The 13,137-nt window shown below is 45.9% G+C and overlaps 2 protein-coding genes and 1 pseudogene across 2 annotated transcripts; 2 read left to right on the top strand and 1 right to left on the bottom strand.

Moving 5' to 3' along the window:
• The first annotated feature begins 353 nt into the window (after positions 1-353).
• LOC127348314 (polygalacturonase) lies at positions 354-1,796 on the top strand. Its single transcript, XM_051374379.2, has one exon. The coding sequence runs from the start codon at positions 415-417 to the stop codon at positions 1,654-1,656; it is 1,242 nt and encodes a 413-aa protein (XP_051230339.1). The 5' UTR covers positions 354-414; the 3' UTR covers positions 1,657-1,796.
• A 224-nt stretch (positions 1,797-2,020) lies between these two features.
• On the top strand, positions 2,021-5,731 carry LOC127346702 (polygalacturonase-like; annotated as a pseudogene).
• Positions 5,732-6,435: 704 nt separating this feature from the next.
• LOC127292237 (probable cellulose synthase A catalytic subunit 2 [UDP-forming]) lies at positions 6,436-12,457 on the bottom strand. The gene is made up of 14 exons (XM_051321596.2): positions 12,040-12,457; positions 11,734-11,932; positions 11,286-11,524; positions 11,098-11,197; positions 10,819-10,996; positions 10,244-10,510; positions 9,750-10,095; positions 9,532-9,669; positions 9,305-9,430; positions 9,007-9,219; positions 8,413-8,662; positions 8,082-8,284; positions 7,431-7,781; positions 6,436-7,350 (listed from the first exon to the last, which is right to left on the bottom strand). The coding sequence occupies exons 1-14, from the start codon at positions 12,061-12,063 to the stop codon at positions 6,766-6,768; spliced, it is 3,219 nt and encodes a 1,072-aa protein (XP_051177556.1). The 5' UTR covers positions 12,064-12,457; the 3' UTR covers positions 6,436-6,765.
• Positions 12,458-13,137: the final 680 nt, after the last annotated feature.

Below are 13,137 nucleotides of genomic sequence, written 5' to 3'. Positions count from 1 at the left end.
GAGTGAGAGAAATAGAAACAGGCACGCACGCATGGAATTCTGGATGCGTGACTCAGGAGATCGACATTTTCTGAGAAAACTGGCATGCATGCTTATCTCCTTGCCAATCAGCAATTTGACACGCAGCAAAGGAGAAACGCGCACGCACCACGTACGTAGTTTTTTTGGGCGCCTAGCATGGGCGACTCTGTCGAATCACGAGAGTTGGCAGCTCTCAACACTCCACACCACATGCACACACACGCGCCTAACTCTTGCCAAAGCTTCTCACACGCATATGTGTGCCGGCCGTTTTCCTCTCCTATAAATACCCCTCGCCCGTGACCCTCCTTCTCCATCTCATCTACGATTCCTCTACTTCAAAACACCACGCTACAAACCTGTTCCGGCTCTGATTTGCGTATACTCTCTCAAATGGCGTCGAGCGTGCTCGTCTTGTCCATGGCGGCTCTCGTGATGATCTTGCTGTGCAACACTACGGCCACCGCGAGCAATGCCAGCCCGGCAAACGAAACTCAACACAACACCTTCAGCCTCGACAACTTCGGCGCCCATGGTGACGGGAAGCATGATGACACGCAAGCGCTGGCCAAGGCGTGGAACGCGGCGTGCTCCTCGTCTCGCCCCGCCGTGCTGCTCGTTCCCAAGGGAAAGAGCTACCTGCTTAACTCCATCACCCTATCTGGCCCGTGCAAGTCCAGCATTGTCTTCATGGTGAAGGGCACGCTCGTGGCTCCACCTAGCAGGTCGGCGTGGAGCGAGGACAACAGAGGTCACTGGATCATGATCCAAGGCATCTTCGGGCTCACCGTCACAGGTGGCGGCACAATCAATGGCAACGGGGATGACTGGTGGAAGAACTCGTGCAAGACCAACAAGGCTTTGCCATGCACAATGGCTCCAACGGCTTTCACGTTTCACCGTTGCGATAGTTTGAAGGTGGAGAACCTGAAAATTTTCAACAGCCAACAGATCCATATGTCTGTTGAGGATTGCAATGATGTGCAGTTGGCTCGCCTGTCCATCACGGCGCCTGGCACGAGCCCGAACACCGACGGCATCCACATAACCCGTAGCAAGGATGTGCAAGTCAGAGATTGCATCATCAAGACCGGGGATGATTGCATGTCGATTGAGGACGGAACTCATAACCTTCATGTCACCAAAGTTGTGTGCGGTCCGGGGCATGGGATCAGCATCGGAAGCTTAGGAGATGACAACTCAAGAGCCGAGGTTTCTGGTATTCTAATTGACTCCGTACAATTATATGGAACTACCAATGGTGCTCGGATCAAGACATGGCAGGGAGGAAGCGGATACGCCAAGGATATCACCTTCCAAAACATTATCATGGACAATGTGCAAAACCCAATCATTATTGACCAGAACTACTGCGACTCGACTACGCCATGCAAGAAGCAACAATCGGCAGTGGAGGTTAGCAATGTGGTGTTCAAGAACATAAGAGGGACAACCATTTCCAAAGATGCTATCAAGCTTAGCTGCAGCAATGATGACTCCTGCTCTGACATTGTCTTGGAGAACATCGACCTGAAAATGGAGGGCGACAAAGGGGAAACCCAAAGCACCTGCCAGAACGCAAAATGGCGAAAGGCGGGAACTGTTATTCCACAACCCTGTGAGGCGAAAAACTAAGGACGGTATTCAGAACTGACAAGTTTTTCTCTACACATGTACAAATGGTGTATAGAAAGTCCAAAACAGCTAGTCATACTTGTGCATGCATATTGCAAACCATCTTGGATAGTGTACTAGAAACTGCAATATAATGTGAAATAGTGTATTTATCAAAATGTTTCCAATCATATTCTTCTCAAATAATTATGTGTGCACTATCCCGGCTGAGTGTCTTGGCTGCCCAACAGACATAATCTGCGATATACAAAATTATATCACAAAACCGTAAATATTAGTTGCTCTGATTTGCGGATAAATATACCTGCATATCTCGCGATACATAGACTCTCTGCAAATGGTGGTGAGTGCCATCGTGTTGACCATGGTGGATTTCTTTATGCTCTTGATGTGCAGCTCTACGGCTACCACGAGCAATATTAGCTCGGCCAAAGAGACTCAAAAGAACACCTTCAGCCTCTACAATTATCCTTCCCGTGGCGACGGATATCGAAGACACGTAGGCGCTGGCCAAGGCGTAGAGCGCGGCGTGATCCTCGTCCGGACCCTCCATGCTGCTCGTTTCCAAGAGTAAGAGCTACCTACTCAAGGCCATCACCCTATATGGCCCATGCCAATCTAGCGTCGTCTTCATGGTGAAAGGCACACTGGTGGCTTGTTCATGTAGTCCTTCATGGATTGAGGACAACATGAGTCACTGGATCATGATGCCAAGGTGTCACCGGCATCAATGTCACCGGTGGTGGCACGATCAATGGCAATGGAGATATTTATTGGAAGAACACGTGCAAGACCGACAGGACTCTTCCATGCACAACGACTCCCATGACATTGAGATTTTACCTCTGCAACAATCTCAAAGCGGAGACCCTTAAAATTATGGACAGCCAACAAATCCATGTGTCAGTTGAGGACTGTAGTGATGTTTAATTGGCTCGCCTGTCCATCACAGCGCCTGGCACAAGCCCAAACACCGATAGCATCCACATAACCCGTAGCAAGAATGTGCAAATTAGAGATTGCATCATCAAGACCGGGGATGATTGCACATCGATTGAGAACGGAACTCATAACATTCATGTCACGAAAGTTGTGTGTGGTCCTAGGCAAGGGATTAGCATCTGAAGCTTAGGAGATGACAACTCCAAAGCCGAGGTTTATGGTATTATAATTGACTCGGTACAATTATATGGGACTACCAACGGTGCTCGGATCAAGACATGGCGGGGAGGAAGCGGATATGCCAAGGATGTCACGTTCTAAAACATCATCATGGACAATGTTCAAAAACCAATCATCATCGACCAGAACTACTATGACTAGAATACACCATGCAAGAAGAAGGAATCACTAGTGGAAACCAGGTATGTTACACCGGTTTGTAACTGGCTTTTGCACTGGTTGTGCAACCGGTGCAAAGCAATTGGCATTAAAGGCTCCCCCTTTAGCACCGGTTCACGTGGCGGCGGTCGAGGGCCAGGGCGGGAGGACATTTAGCACCAGTTTTTAACATGAACCGGTGCTAAAGGGTAACTACGTGGCGAGCTTGGGCGTGGTAGCGGGTTCTGCCGCGGCAGCATTTTGGGGCATTTTCCTGTCGCGGCAGACTCTAATGCACACATGCGGCAAACCATTATACTGCACACATACAGCAAACCACTATATTACACGTTGATGCACACATACAAGAAACCATTATATTACACAACATCGTTATGAATATCGAGATCGAAGTGACCTCTTTCATCGTTCTTGGTCGAACATATTACATAATGGTGCACGTTCATGCATATATACAATATAATTTCTATTACAATCCCTATTGTCCAAAATCGAAGTGTTGATGGAATTATCTGGTTGGTTCTATGACCTCGTCAAGTAAGAATCCCACCAATTCTTTTCGAATTGCTCGTACACACGGTTGCTAGAAGATCGTCCCGGAACCGTTTGATCTAATTTAAAGGAGTTAATATATATGAATGAAACACAACACAATTGATGGTAATAAAATAAAACTGTGAATATTGTTTACGTACTTGAAGTTTTGCTAAAATTATCCCCGTCTCGCAGGTTGTCTGGCGAATGAACTCGCAAACGTAGAATCCACATAAATTATTCCCGTCTTTTTCCGTCAAGCACTTTACGAGAACAGAGTTTAATCAAAATAATAATCAAGGATGGTAATGGTATTGAAACTAGAATCGGAGAGATGCATGGACCTAGCTAGTAGTACTTACCGTTATTTGTTTAAATTGAAGCTCCCTTTTCCACTCACCCGGAGCCTTCTTCGTGAACCGTTTCCAAACCATGGCTGGCAAAGAAAATGAATAAAAAAATTATGAATTACTAGATGTCAGGAATGAACAAAAGTTGCCGAAGATAGTGCCATAATAATTGCCCCCCCCCCCCCCCCCCACGTCTCAAGGGATTTACGTTTCGAGTTCATGACTTCTACTAGTTCTTGGTCAGGTTCAGTGACTAGCAGAATAAAGTGAAACTTGCGCGCATGCATAACTCATCAACTACACTTAACATCGAGTAAGGAAAATATATTTAATGTATACAAGACAGTAACACTCACTTGAAGTTGTAAGAAAATAGTATTTCTCTTTTGGTTTCTTGTTTCTTTAATACCTCTAATCCTAGAGGGTATAGAACCTTGTTTGCTTCGTACGTGTTGTCAGGCAATTCGTTATCCTTTGAAAACTTCTTCTTAATTATTTTCAGTAACTCCTCAAATCCCTTGTCACATAAATTAGTCTCTGTCTTTCATTGCAGCAACTCTAGTGTGGTACAGAGCTTTGTGTTGCCATGTTCGCAATTTGGGTACAATTTTTTTGTGATCCTCTAACATGCCCTTTAACTTCCGCTTCTCTTTACACTTTCTGCTTCTCTGTATGCATCAGCGATGGCCCAATGAAGATCATCAGCGGGCTCATCTAATTCCTTTTTATCTTCAGCTTCCCCTGCCTCTTCATCTTCAGCCTCCCCCGCTGCAGCATCACCGTATTCAGGGTACATATCGTCATCCTCTTCTTCTTCTTCATTGTCTTCCATCATAAACCCCTCTTTCTCCGTGCTTGGTCCAATAATTATAGCTGGACATGAAACCTTTCTGAAGCAGGTGGGAGTGAAGGACTTTCCAGGAAGAGTATTCCTTTAAGTTCCGACAGTCAACACATGGACAACACATAAAACAATCCGCCTATTGGTTTTCCTTAGCCACACGGATAAAATCTTTCAGGACCGCAGTGAACTCGTTAAGGCCTCGGTCAACGTGCATCCATTGCCGCCGGTTCATCTGCATAAGTTTATAAAAAAACCATTACAGAACATCATAAATAGTGAAATAACCAATACTCAAATGAAAAGGGTAAAGTTGCTAACCTCGATCGAGGAGGAAAAAAAGAGGATAAAGCTTAAGTGTCGCTCGGGCACCTCATATCATTTTTGTTTTGTGTGAAATCAAATGGCATCATTCTCTCAGGCATTTCATCGAGCACCTCTTGTGCATAGGAAAGAAAAACAAACTAGCACATAACCTTCACACCTTCCACCCAAAAAAAATAGAGGAGAGGGCTGGCTAGGCGAGGGGCATTTATAGGCAAAGGGGGTCTTCAGCACCGGTTCGTGGCACGAACCGGTGCTAAAGGTCCCGCACGAACCGGCGCTAAAGCTCTGTGGGTCCCCTGCGACGTCCTAGCCGCTCGAACATGTGCTAATGCACCTTTTAGTCTTGATTTGTAGCCTAACTGGTGCTAAAGCTCCGAACAGCTCCAATCATAAGCCTTGTTGTCTACTAGTGAATCCGCGGTGGTGATTGGCAACGTGGTATTCAAGAACATTAGAGGGACAACCATTTCTAAGGAATAAGGATGCTATCAAGCTTAGCTGCAACAATAATGCCTCATGCTTTGGCATTGTCTTTGACATTGACCTGAAAATGGAGGGCCGCAAGGGTGACACCCAGAGCACCTGCCAAAACGCAAAATGACGTAAAGTAGGAACTGTAACTCCATAACCATGTGAAGCCATAAACTATGAAGGGTTACGAGGATTGATAAGGTTTTTGTGACATGTATAAATGATGTACAGAAATTTCAAAACAGCTAGTCATACTTGATACTTGTGCATACATGATGAAAACCCTCCTGTATGTTTTACTAGGAAACTGCAATATAATGTGAATAATAGTGTATTTGTCAAAATGTTTCCAGTCACATTCTTCTAAAAAAAAATTATGTTTTGGAACAGATGACCTCTACACTCGGCTCGGCTGAGCATCTTGGCTACACAACAGACATAATCTTCGATATAAAAAAATTCTGTCACAAAACTATGTAGGACGGCTGTCAACTTCAGCTTACTCAGTATAACAACCGAAAGTATGGGTTTAGCAGGTAGGAAGGTAGGACTTGATGACTATGGCTAATGGCTGTGTGGTGTTAGAACGTTGTGCTAACATCAGAACGTGGAAGGCCAAAAGTAAGAGTTGATTCCCAGAAAGAAAAATTTAAGCAAGCTCTAAGTTAGCAGGCTGTTAATTTTTTTTTATTATTTTTTGAGAAACGCAGTACACGTACATACACAGACACTCACATACACGTACATGCACTCACCCTATGAACACGCGCACATACCTTATCTCTATGAGCACCTCCGGAAGACTGAGCTGACAGACTGGATCTTGAAATTGACCAAGTCACCATAAGCGTCTCCTTGTCAACGGAAACGTCGCCTCCCACTGAATGAATATTCCGATTTTCTGAGACACACAGATATCAAAACTGAGATTTGAACTCTGGTGGGCTAGGGTACAACCACCCTTCTACCCACCCAACCTCAGGTGTTAATTTTATAACACATAGCTACATATACTTCAGCATTAGTGTTCTCAATCACGGCTCCAAATATACATATAGATAGTACTAAACACAGATGCATGATACGCAACCCGATGCTCAGATTCCAAGCATATGAGCGTTTAACTTGGTACACAAGTACTACATATAATATCGAGCTACACTCTAACCATCTGAATAACTAGTCACCCGCTAATATCTTACAGCAGAATGGGTGGCAATTCTGTTCCTAACATCTTCCACTATCCTAGCAGTTGATGCCACACGTCTGGATATCTGGGCCAGTGACTCGGGTGGTGAACGGATCAATACGAACCCACAGCAACGAGAAGATGGATGCGAGGAGGATGGCCCAGACGACAACAATGGTCGGCGTGCGGTTCTGACGGCCCATGAGCCCTTTGAGGAATGGGTACAAGTGGATAATCACCCAGAAGGCGAAGAAGAGCTTCCCAAAGAGCGGCCCCCATGACTGGTAACCGCTGTTGATCGCGTAGGAGGTGCCGGCCACAACACCAACCAGGTTGATGATCAAAATAGTAGTTGGTGGGATCAGCAGAGTTGTCCACTTGAACATGTAGAGCTCGGCGAAATCATTATCTTCATCGGATGCCTTCGAAGTCACGGTGAAGCTGGTGTCGATGCCAGCAAGTACCTTCAGGAGGCCCTGGAAGACAGCAAACAGGTGTGCAGAAATGCCTCCGATGACCCAGAACTGCTCATTCCTCCACCACTCGTCGATGCCAACACCGCTCCACCTCATCTCAAGGATACCAGTGGCAAAGATGGAAATGAAGAGGGACATAAACCAAATACTCGCAATGTTGCTAATCTGCATTCCAATATTATAGTCACTGTAAGTATTTTTCACGGTTCTGTCCACACAAGAGCACGACTGAGCAGAGCTTTTACCTGTGGGATGATGAACTTCCCAGTGAGAAGACAAACAGCCGGCAGTATGCAGTATATGAGGAGTGGGATTGATGTGAGCGGATAGATAGTGGTGTTGATATAGGCAAATCTCTCCAAGAACTTGAGCCTTCCACCATAGCCATACCATATGGGACAATGCCTACTGAAAAGAATTTCCACAGACCCAAGAGCCCACCGAAGCACTTGGTTCAGACGATCTGAAAGGTTAATAGGAGCAGACCCTTTGAAAGCAGGTGGATTAGGCATGCAGTAAATAGATCGCCAGCCTCGTGCATGCATCTTGAACCCAGTGAGAATATCCTCTGTAACAGAGCCATAGATCCAACCAATCTGCAAAACACAACAATGCCTTTAAAGATTGTTTCAATAAAGGGTAAAATATTAATATCAAGTACACAGAGCCATTTAAGATACGAGGCAAAAAACTTGGTTTCAGGTTGATACATCATGTGGAAGGTACAGCAGTAGAAACAAAGAACGTATGTGATATTATGAATTAAAGATTAAGTTTCTTCTCAAGGTTCACAAGTGGTCTTTGTTTATTTAAATCAAGACAGAAAACTTCACTGTTTTTAGAAGACCATTTGATATATGAAAAATGCTGGTCTGTTGAGGTCATAACTTAGTTACCTCACTTCCCCAATCACTTTTGTCCTCATAACCACAGCTGATCACATGGATTGCTTCTTTCAGAAGAGTCTCTTGAGTTGCGGACTGTGGAACACCACCATATTCCATCAGAGTGGAGGCTACAAAAACACTGGACTGGCCAAATCTCTTCTCCAGGCTCATTTGAGACATAAGAAGTGATTTCTCATCGTCTAATCCAGAGCCTATCATAAGAGTAGCAGTCAGGTAAGAAACAAATGTAGTCCAGCCTACCCCCAGTCTGCAAAAGTTTGCTATGCATACTACAGAGAAAGCAAAAAAGAGCAATGTTTGTTATATATCTTAAAGGTACCTTCGAACCCCTCCTCTATATCTTCGAGATTAAACACTGGCACAGCACTGTCCACATGCCTGTGTGACTTCTTATTTTTTGATCTCGCCGATTTTGATGTGTTCTTTCTTCCTCCACCAAGTGAAGAGAAGAAACCTGGCTTCTTATCCTTAACTGGTGGGTCATAACCATATAAAGCTGTTCTGTTGAACACACAGCCAGTTCCCACATAAACTGGTCCTTGAATGCCATCAAGACCTCTCAAGTTAATCTGCAGCAAACAGATGCAGATACGTTACTGATCATAGTCAACCAGATTTTTGGGAAAAGTCGATCCAATAGCAATATTAGCGATGGTGAGTTATCAAAACTACTGAATGTAACTGAAGATAAAGAAGTGTTGTGCACAAGAATCATTTCTCTAGAGCACGGATTAAGAAGAAAATGCAGAGAAGCCCCAAAGTACAAAATTCGGACTCCAGAAAACAAAACATAATAGAAACTACAGCTAAATCAAAAGATGAACAAAACAAATGAAAACCAACTATAGTAAGTTAGGTTCAAAAGTGAGACAAGTAATCTGCACAAAAATGTTAAATGGCATTGCTAACTTACATCGAAAAATACAGTGTTCCTGTTTGCATATCTATCATTTGTATCAATGCCATCGAACCTCTGAGGAAATTGTACATAACAGACATGCCTTCCTAGATTAGGGTCCATAAGAAAGCACATAGCCTCCCTTATAGCCTTGCTATTGTTGATGTAGTGATCACAGTCAAGATTCAACATGTACTGCCCATTAGTAAGGACAGCTGATACACGAACCTGCAGAAATCACTCACCTTCCATTACATCCAGGTAATCAAAGTATATAAGGTACGTTCGGTTTCAGTGACATTTAACTACTCACAAGTGCATTCATGGCACCAGCTTTCTTGTGGTGCTGGAATCCATTACGTTTCTCACGAGACACATAAACCAAACGAGGAAGCTCATTGCCGGTACTATCAAGGCCTCCACCATGACCAAGGAAAACCTGACCATAAATTTGAGTTAGAAAGTGGTTAGTCTAATAACAAGTGCGTGCTAGCATATCTAGCTCTAATAAACTAATGTTTGCTAAAAGACGAGCTTCACCTGAATCATTCCAGGATGGTCCCTAGTATTGTTCCCAGGCCAAGGCGTGCCATCTTGCATGATCCATCCTTCCTCGGGAACTTTCTCAGCCTTGGCTACAAGGCTATTAATGCGAACCTTGAACTCTTCATATTCTCTCTGTGAAGTTAACAGAAATAAATTTCCTAGAACTGCAACTGGAACAACCAACAAATATGCGATTATAAACCAAAATCTACCTTCATGGCCCGACGGTCTTTAACGAAGGAAGTCTGAACTTTGTTTTTTAGAAAATCAATTTTCTGAAAGAAGTACCACTCTGGGGCTCTGGGTTCTATGTTATACTTTTTACAAAATGGAACCCATTTTCTAGCAAACTCTGAAGTCTCAGCAAGTGCATCAAAGGTCAGCATCGCAGCACCATCATCAGATACATAGCAAGACACCTTGTCAACAGGGTAGTCCACAGCAAGGATAGAAAGCACAGTATTTGCAGTGACAAGAGGAGGCTCCTTCATAGGATCCACGGTACTGACAAAAATGTCAACAGCAGCCAGCTGAGACAGTTCGCCATCCCGGTCATACCTGATAGTGAAAGTAACATGGCGACGTACCTTGTTAATATAAATAGCAAATTTTACGGTAATGTTGTCAGAAAAAAAAAGTAACATGGTGACACTGTCAGTACTATCGTAGCATAAACATTTTGTTAGCACTAAATATTGTACATCACCTTAAAGCCAGCCTATCAAGGTAAGTTTCACGATTGATTGGTGACCACTTGGGGAACTGATCCAGAATCCAGGAAAAGGCAAACCAAATCTCACAAATAACAGACAGCAGCCACAGTGGATATGCGTTACGCACAGGATTTGTGATACGGTAGTGCAAGAAGATGCACAGCACAATCAAACGTAGCACAATAACCATTCTGTAGGGATTTATTTTGGATGATGAAATTGGCACTTTTCTAGATAAAGGCTGGCGAGCTTCATCGTTCCTGCAATTGATATGGCACAAAACAAAAGTTAGCGCTGCAAATCGTATACAAAGCTAGTGCTTACAGTTTTGATGGGACTTGGCACACCAATTCAGGATACGATCTAGCAGATTGGTTAAATATCTCAATTGGAATCAAGGGCTACACTAGGAACACATAGCAGTCAGGTATACAAATACAACACAAACCTTCCCAAGCCCAAGCATATCTCACCAAAGTGTAAATTAGTACCAATATTTCAGGAAATAACTAAATATTGTTGTAATTCAAAGATGACTGATGGTGTGCAAGAGCATATTATAACTCACAGTAAGGGGTCTTCCATATCATAGTCAGTACATGCATCAATATCAACATTTCCACGGCCTTCAGAAGGAGCAATACTTGTTCCATTAGTCATACCCTTGTCTTTCATTTTCCAGCCATCAACTCTCTCTTTCCACGGAACACTCCCAAGGCTACCAGAGAACTCCCTTGATGGATTTGCTGGCAAGACCAAGAAGCAAGAAACAAGTATGACATATTCAAAGCTGACGCAAGAATAGCATGGTAGACACGAGATCGTAAACAATGGCAGAGAAACATACAAGAATGATTGACATATGAAAATGGATGTCCACGCTTGCCAATATTTCCAGCAGGGGACATGATGTGATCAGGGGAGGCTCCAGGAATTTCTCCGGAGACCTGTACAACGAATCCGCATGAAGAAAAAAAGTGTCAGTTTCAGGTTCCAAACACTGTTAGCACAGTCCACACAAGTCTCGATTCCAACCTGGCTATGGGTGAAGGACGGGATGTATCCGTGAGGGATCTCTCCGCTGTCATACTTGGAGAGCCCAATCTCGCCACTGTCATACTTAGTAGCGTGACGAACGTCGTCGCTGCGCCAGGTGAGCATCTTCTCAGGAATCTTGTGCTTGTGATCCTGGTTGCCAGATGGAGGGTAGTTCGAGCCGCTGGCATCATCTGCGTAAACACCCTCGCTTTCATCCCCACGTGCTGGTGGGCTGCCTAAACGACATAGCACAGTTGGGCATAGTTAAATCTCTTATTGAGAAAACAATAATAAAGCATGTCCAGTCAAATAAAATGAAGCGGTTCAAGTTTCAGAAGACAGATAAGAAGTTCGGTTGATAATCCCATGTGCTCCAGTCTATTGATGTAGTTCTAACCGGAACTGTGCAATGAAATCGGGAGGGGCAGCAACATAGAGTACATACCCTTGTGGCGCTTGTACTTGGTCTTGCACTGCGGGCATGCCTGCGTGCCTTCCTTGCGCTCGTACTCGTAGCAGGGCCGGCACACCGGGTACCCGCAGACGTCGCAGGCGGTGAAGAGCTCGCCGTCCGCCGCCGCGCCCACGCCGTCGCCGCAGATCTGGCACACCTGCCCCTGCCCGCCTCCATGCCTTCCCGATTTCTTCGCGCACGCATACAGAAATAAACAGGACAGTAAAATTCAGACCAATCGCCGGATAATCTAAGCAGGAAAGAGCGCCGAGTTTCCCAAAAAAAAACGTCACTCACCGCCGCGTCGCCGCCGCCGACCATGGCGCCCGCCCCACGAAGTCGCTCAATCACTCGCCAATCCGTGCAATACTCCACGACGACGAACGAACGGACTGACGGCGACTCACCGCACCCGCCGCGGCGCTCCTCCGAGGAGCCCCCGATCGACAGACCGGCCGAACCACAACCACCTCCCTCAGCCCAGCCCCTCCCCCCAAATCGCCACTCGCACCAGCGCCACGAGAGCGGCAATAGTGCAATACAGCAGTGCCCAGCTCACGCGGATTGGAACAGGGGCGCGGCGACGGGAGATGGAGATGGCGATGGCGAAGCGCGTGAAGCAGCACGCGTACTCTACTAGTGTTGTCGCTTGCGACGCGGGATTATAGCTCCCCTAAACCGCGGCTTAATTATTTTCGAATTTCGTGCCGGCGTTCGATCTTTCCTGTTTTAGGATCGTCTCGGCTTTGCGGTTCCTAGCGGTAGCGGGAGACGGTGGTCTGGTCAGCTGGGCGGGCCCACGCGGCAGTGGCGGCGGACGGACCCCGCGTGGACCGCCGCGTAACGGCAGGAAAGCGTGACGGGGGCTGTGGGTGCGGGGTGGGGCCGAGTGTCAGTGAGCGAGAGTGGGGCAGACAGCTGGTGATCACTAGGACTGGCCGTGTCACACTCGCGGGAGGGGAGAGTTTGGTTCTTGCTAGCTTTTTTTTTGAAAGCGTAGAACTTGTATTTAACCAAGTAGGAAAACAGTACAGGTACGATTACAAATACAAGAAGAAAAGAACAGCGAGGATACAGAAGCTATCGCTGTAGATCCGCCATCTTCCTCGTTTCCACCGGAGACCAAAGTCCTCCAACGCCGGCAGAGACGGCGGAGAAGAACAGCGCCCAAGTGGCAAACCCTAGGAGCAGGATGAGCTCCATGCCCGAAGGCAAAAACGAGCCGCAGTAGCCACCATCTCCGTGGAGATGGATCTTGACGCAGAACGACCAACAGCCGGGGACTCACCCCGAGCTCCATCCACCCCGGATCTGGCCAGGCGAGCACATCTCGCCGAAGGAAACCAGATCCCTCCCCTGCAGACCTCCTCCCACAGCAACAGCCGCCGACCTCGC

Source organism: Lolium perenne, chromosome 4, assembly GCF_019359855.2.
Source record: "Lolium perenne isolate Kyuss_39 chromosome 4, Kyuss_2.0, whole genome shotgun sequence".
Lineage (NCBI taxonomy): Eukaryota > Viridiplantae > Streptophyta > Magnoliopsida > Poales > Poaceae > Lolium > Lolium perenne.
Note: the sequence above shows the minus strand (reverse complement) of the source record. Positions and strands in the feature narration are given on the sequence as shown.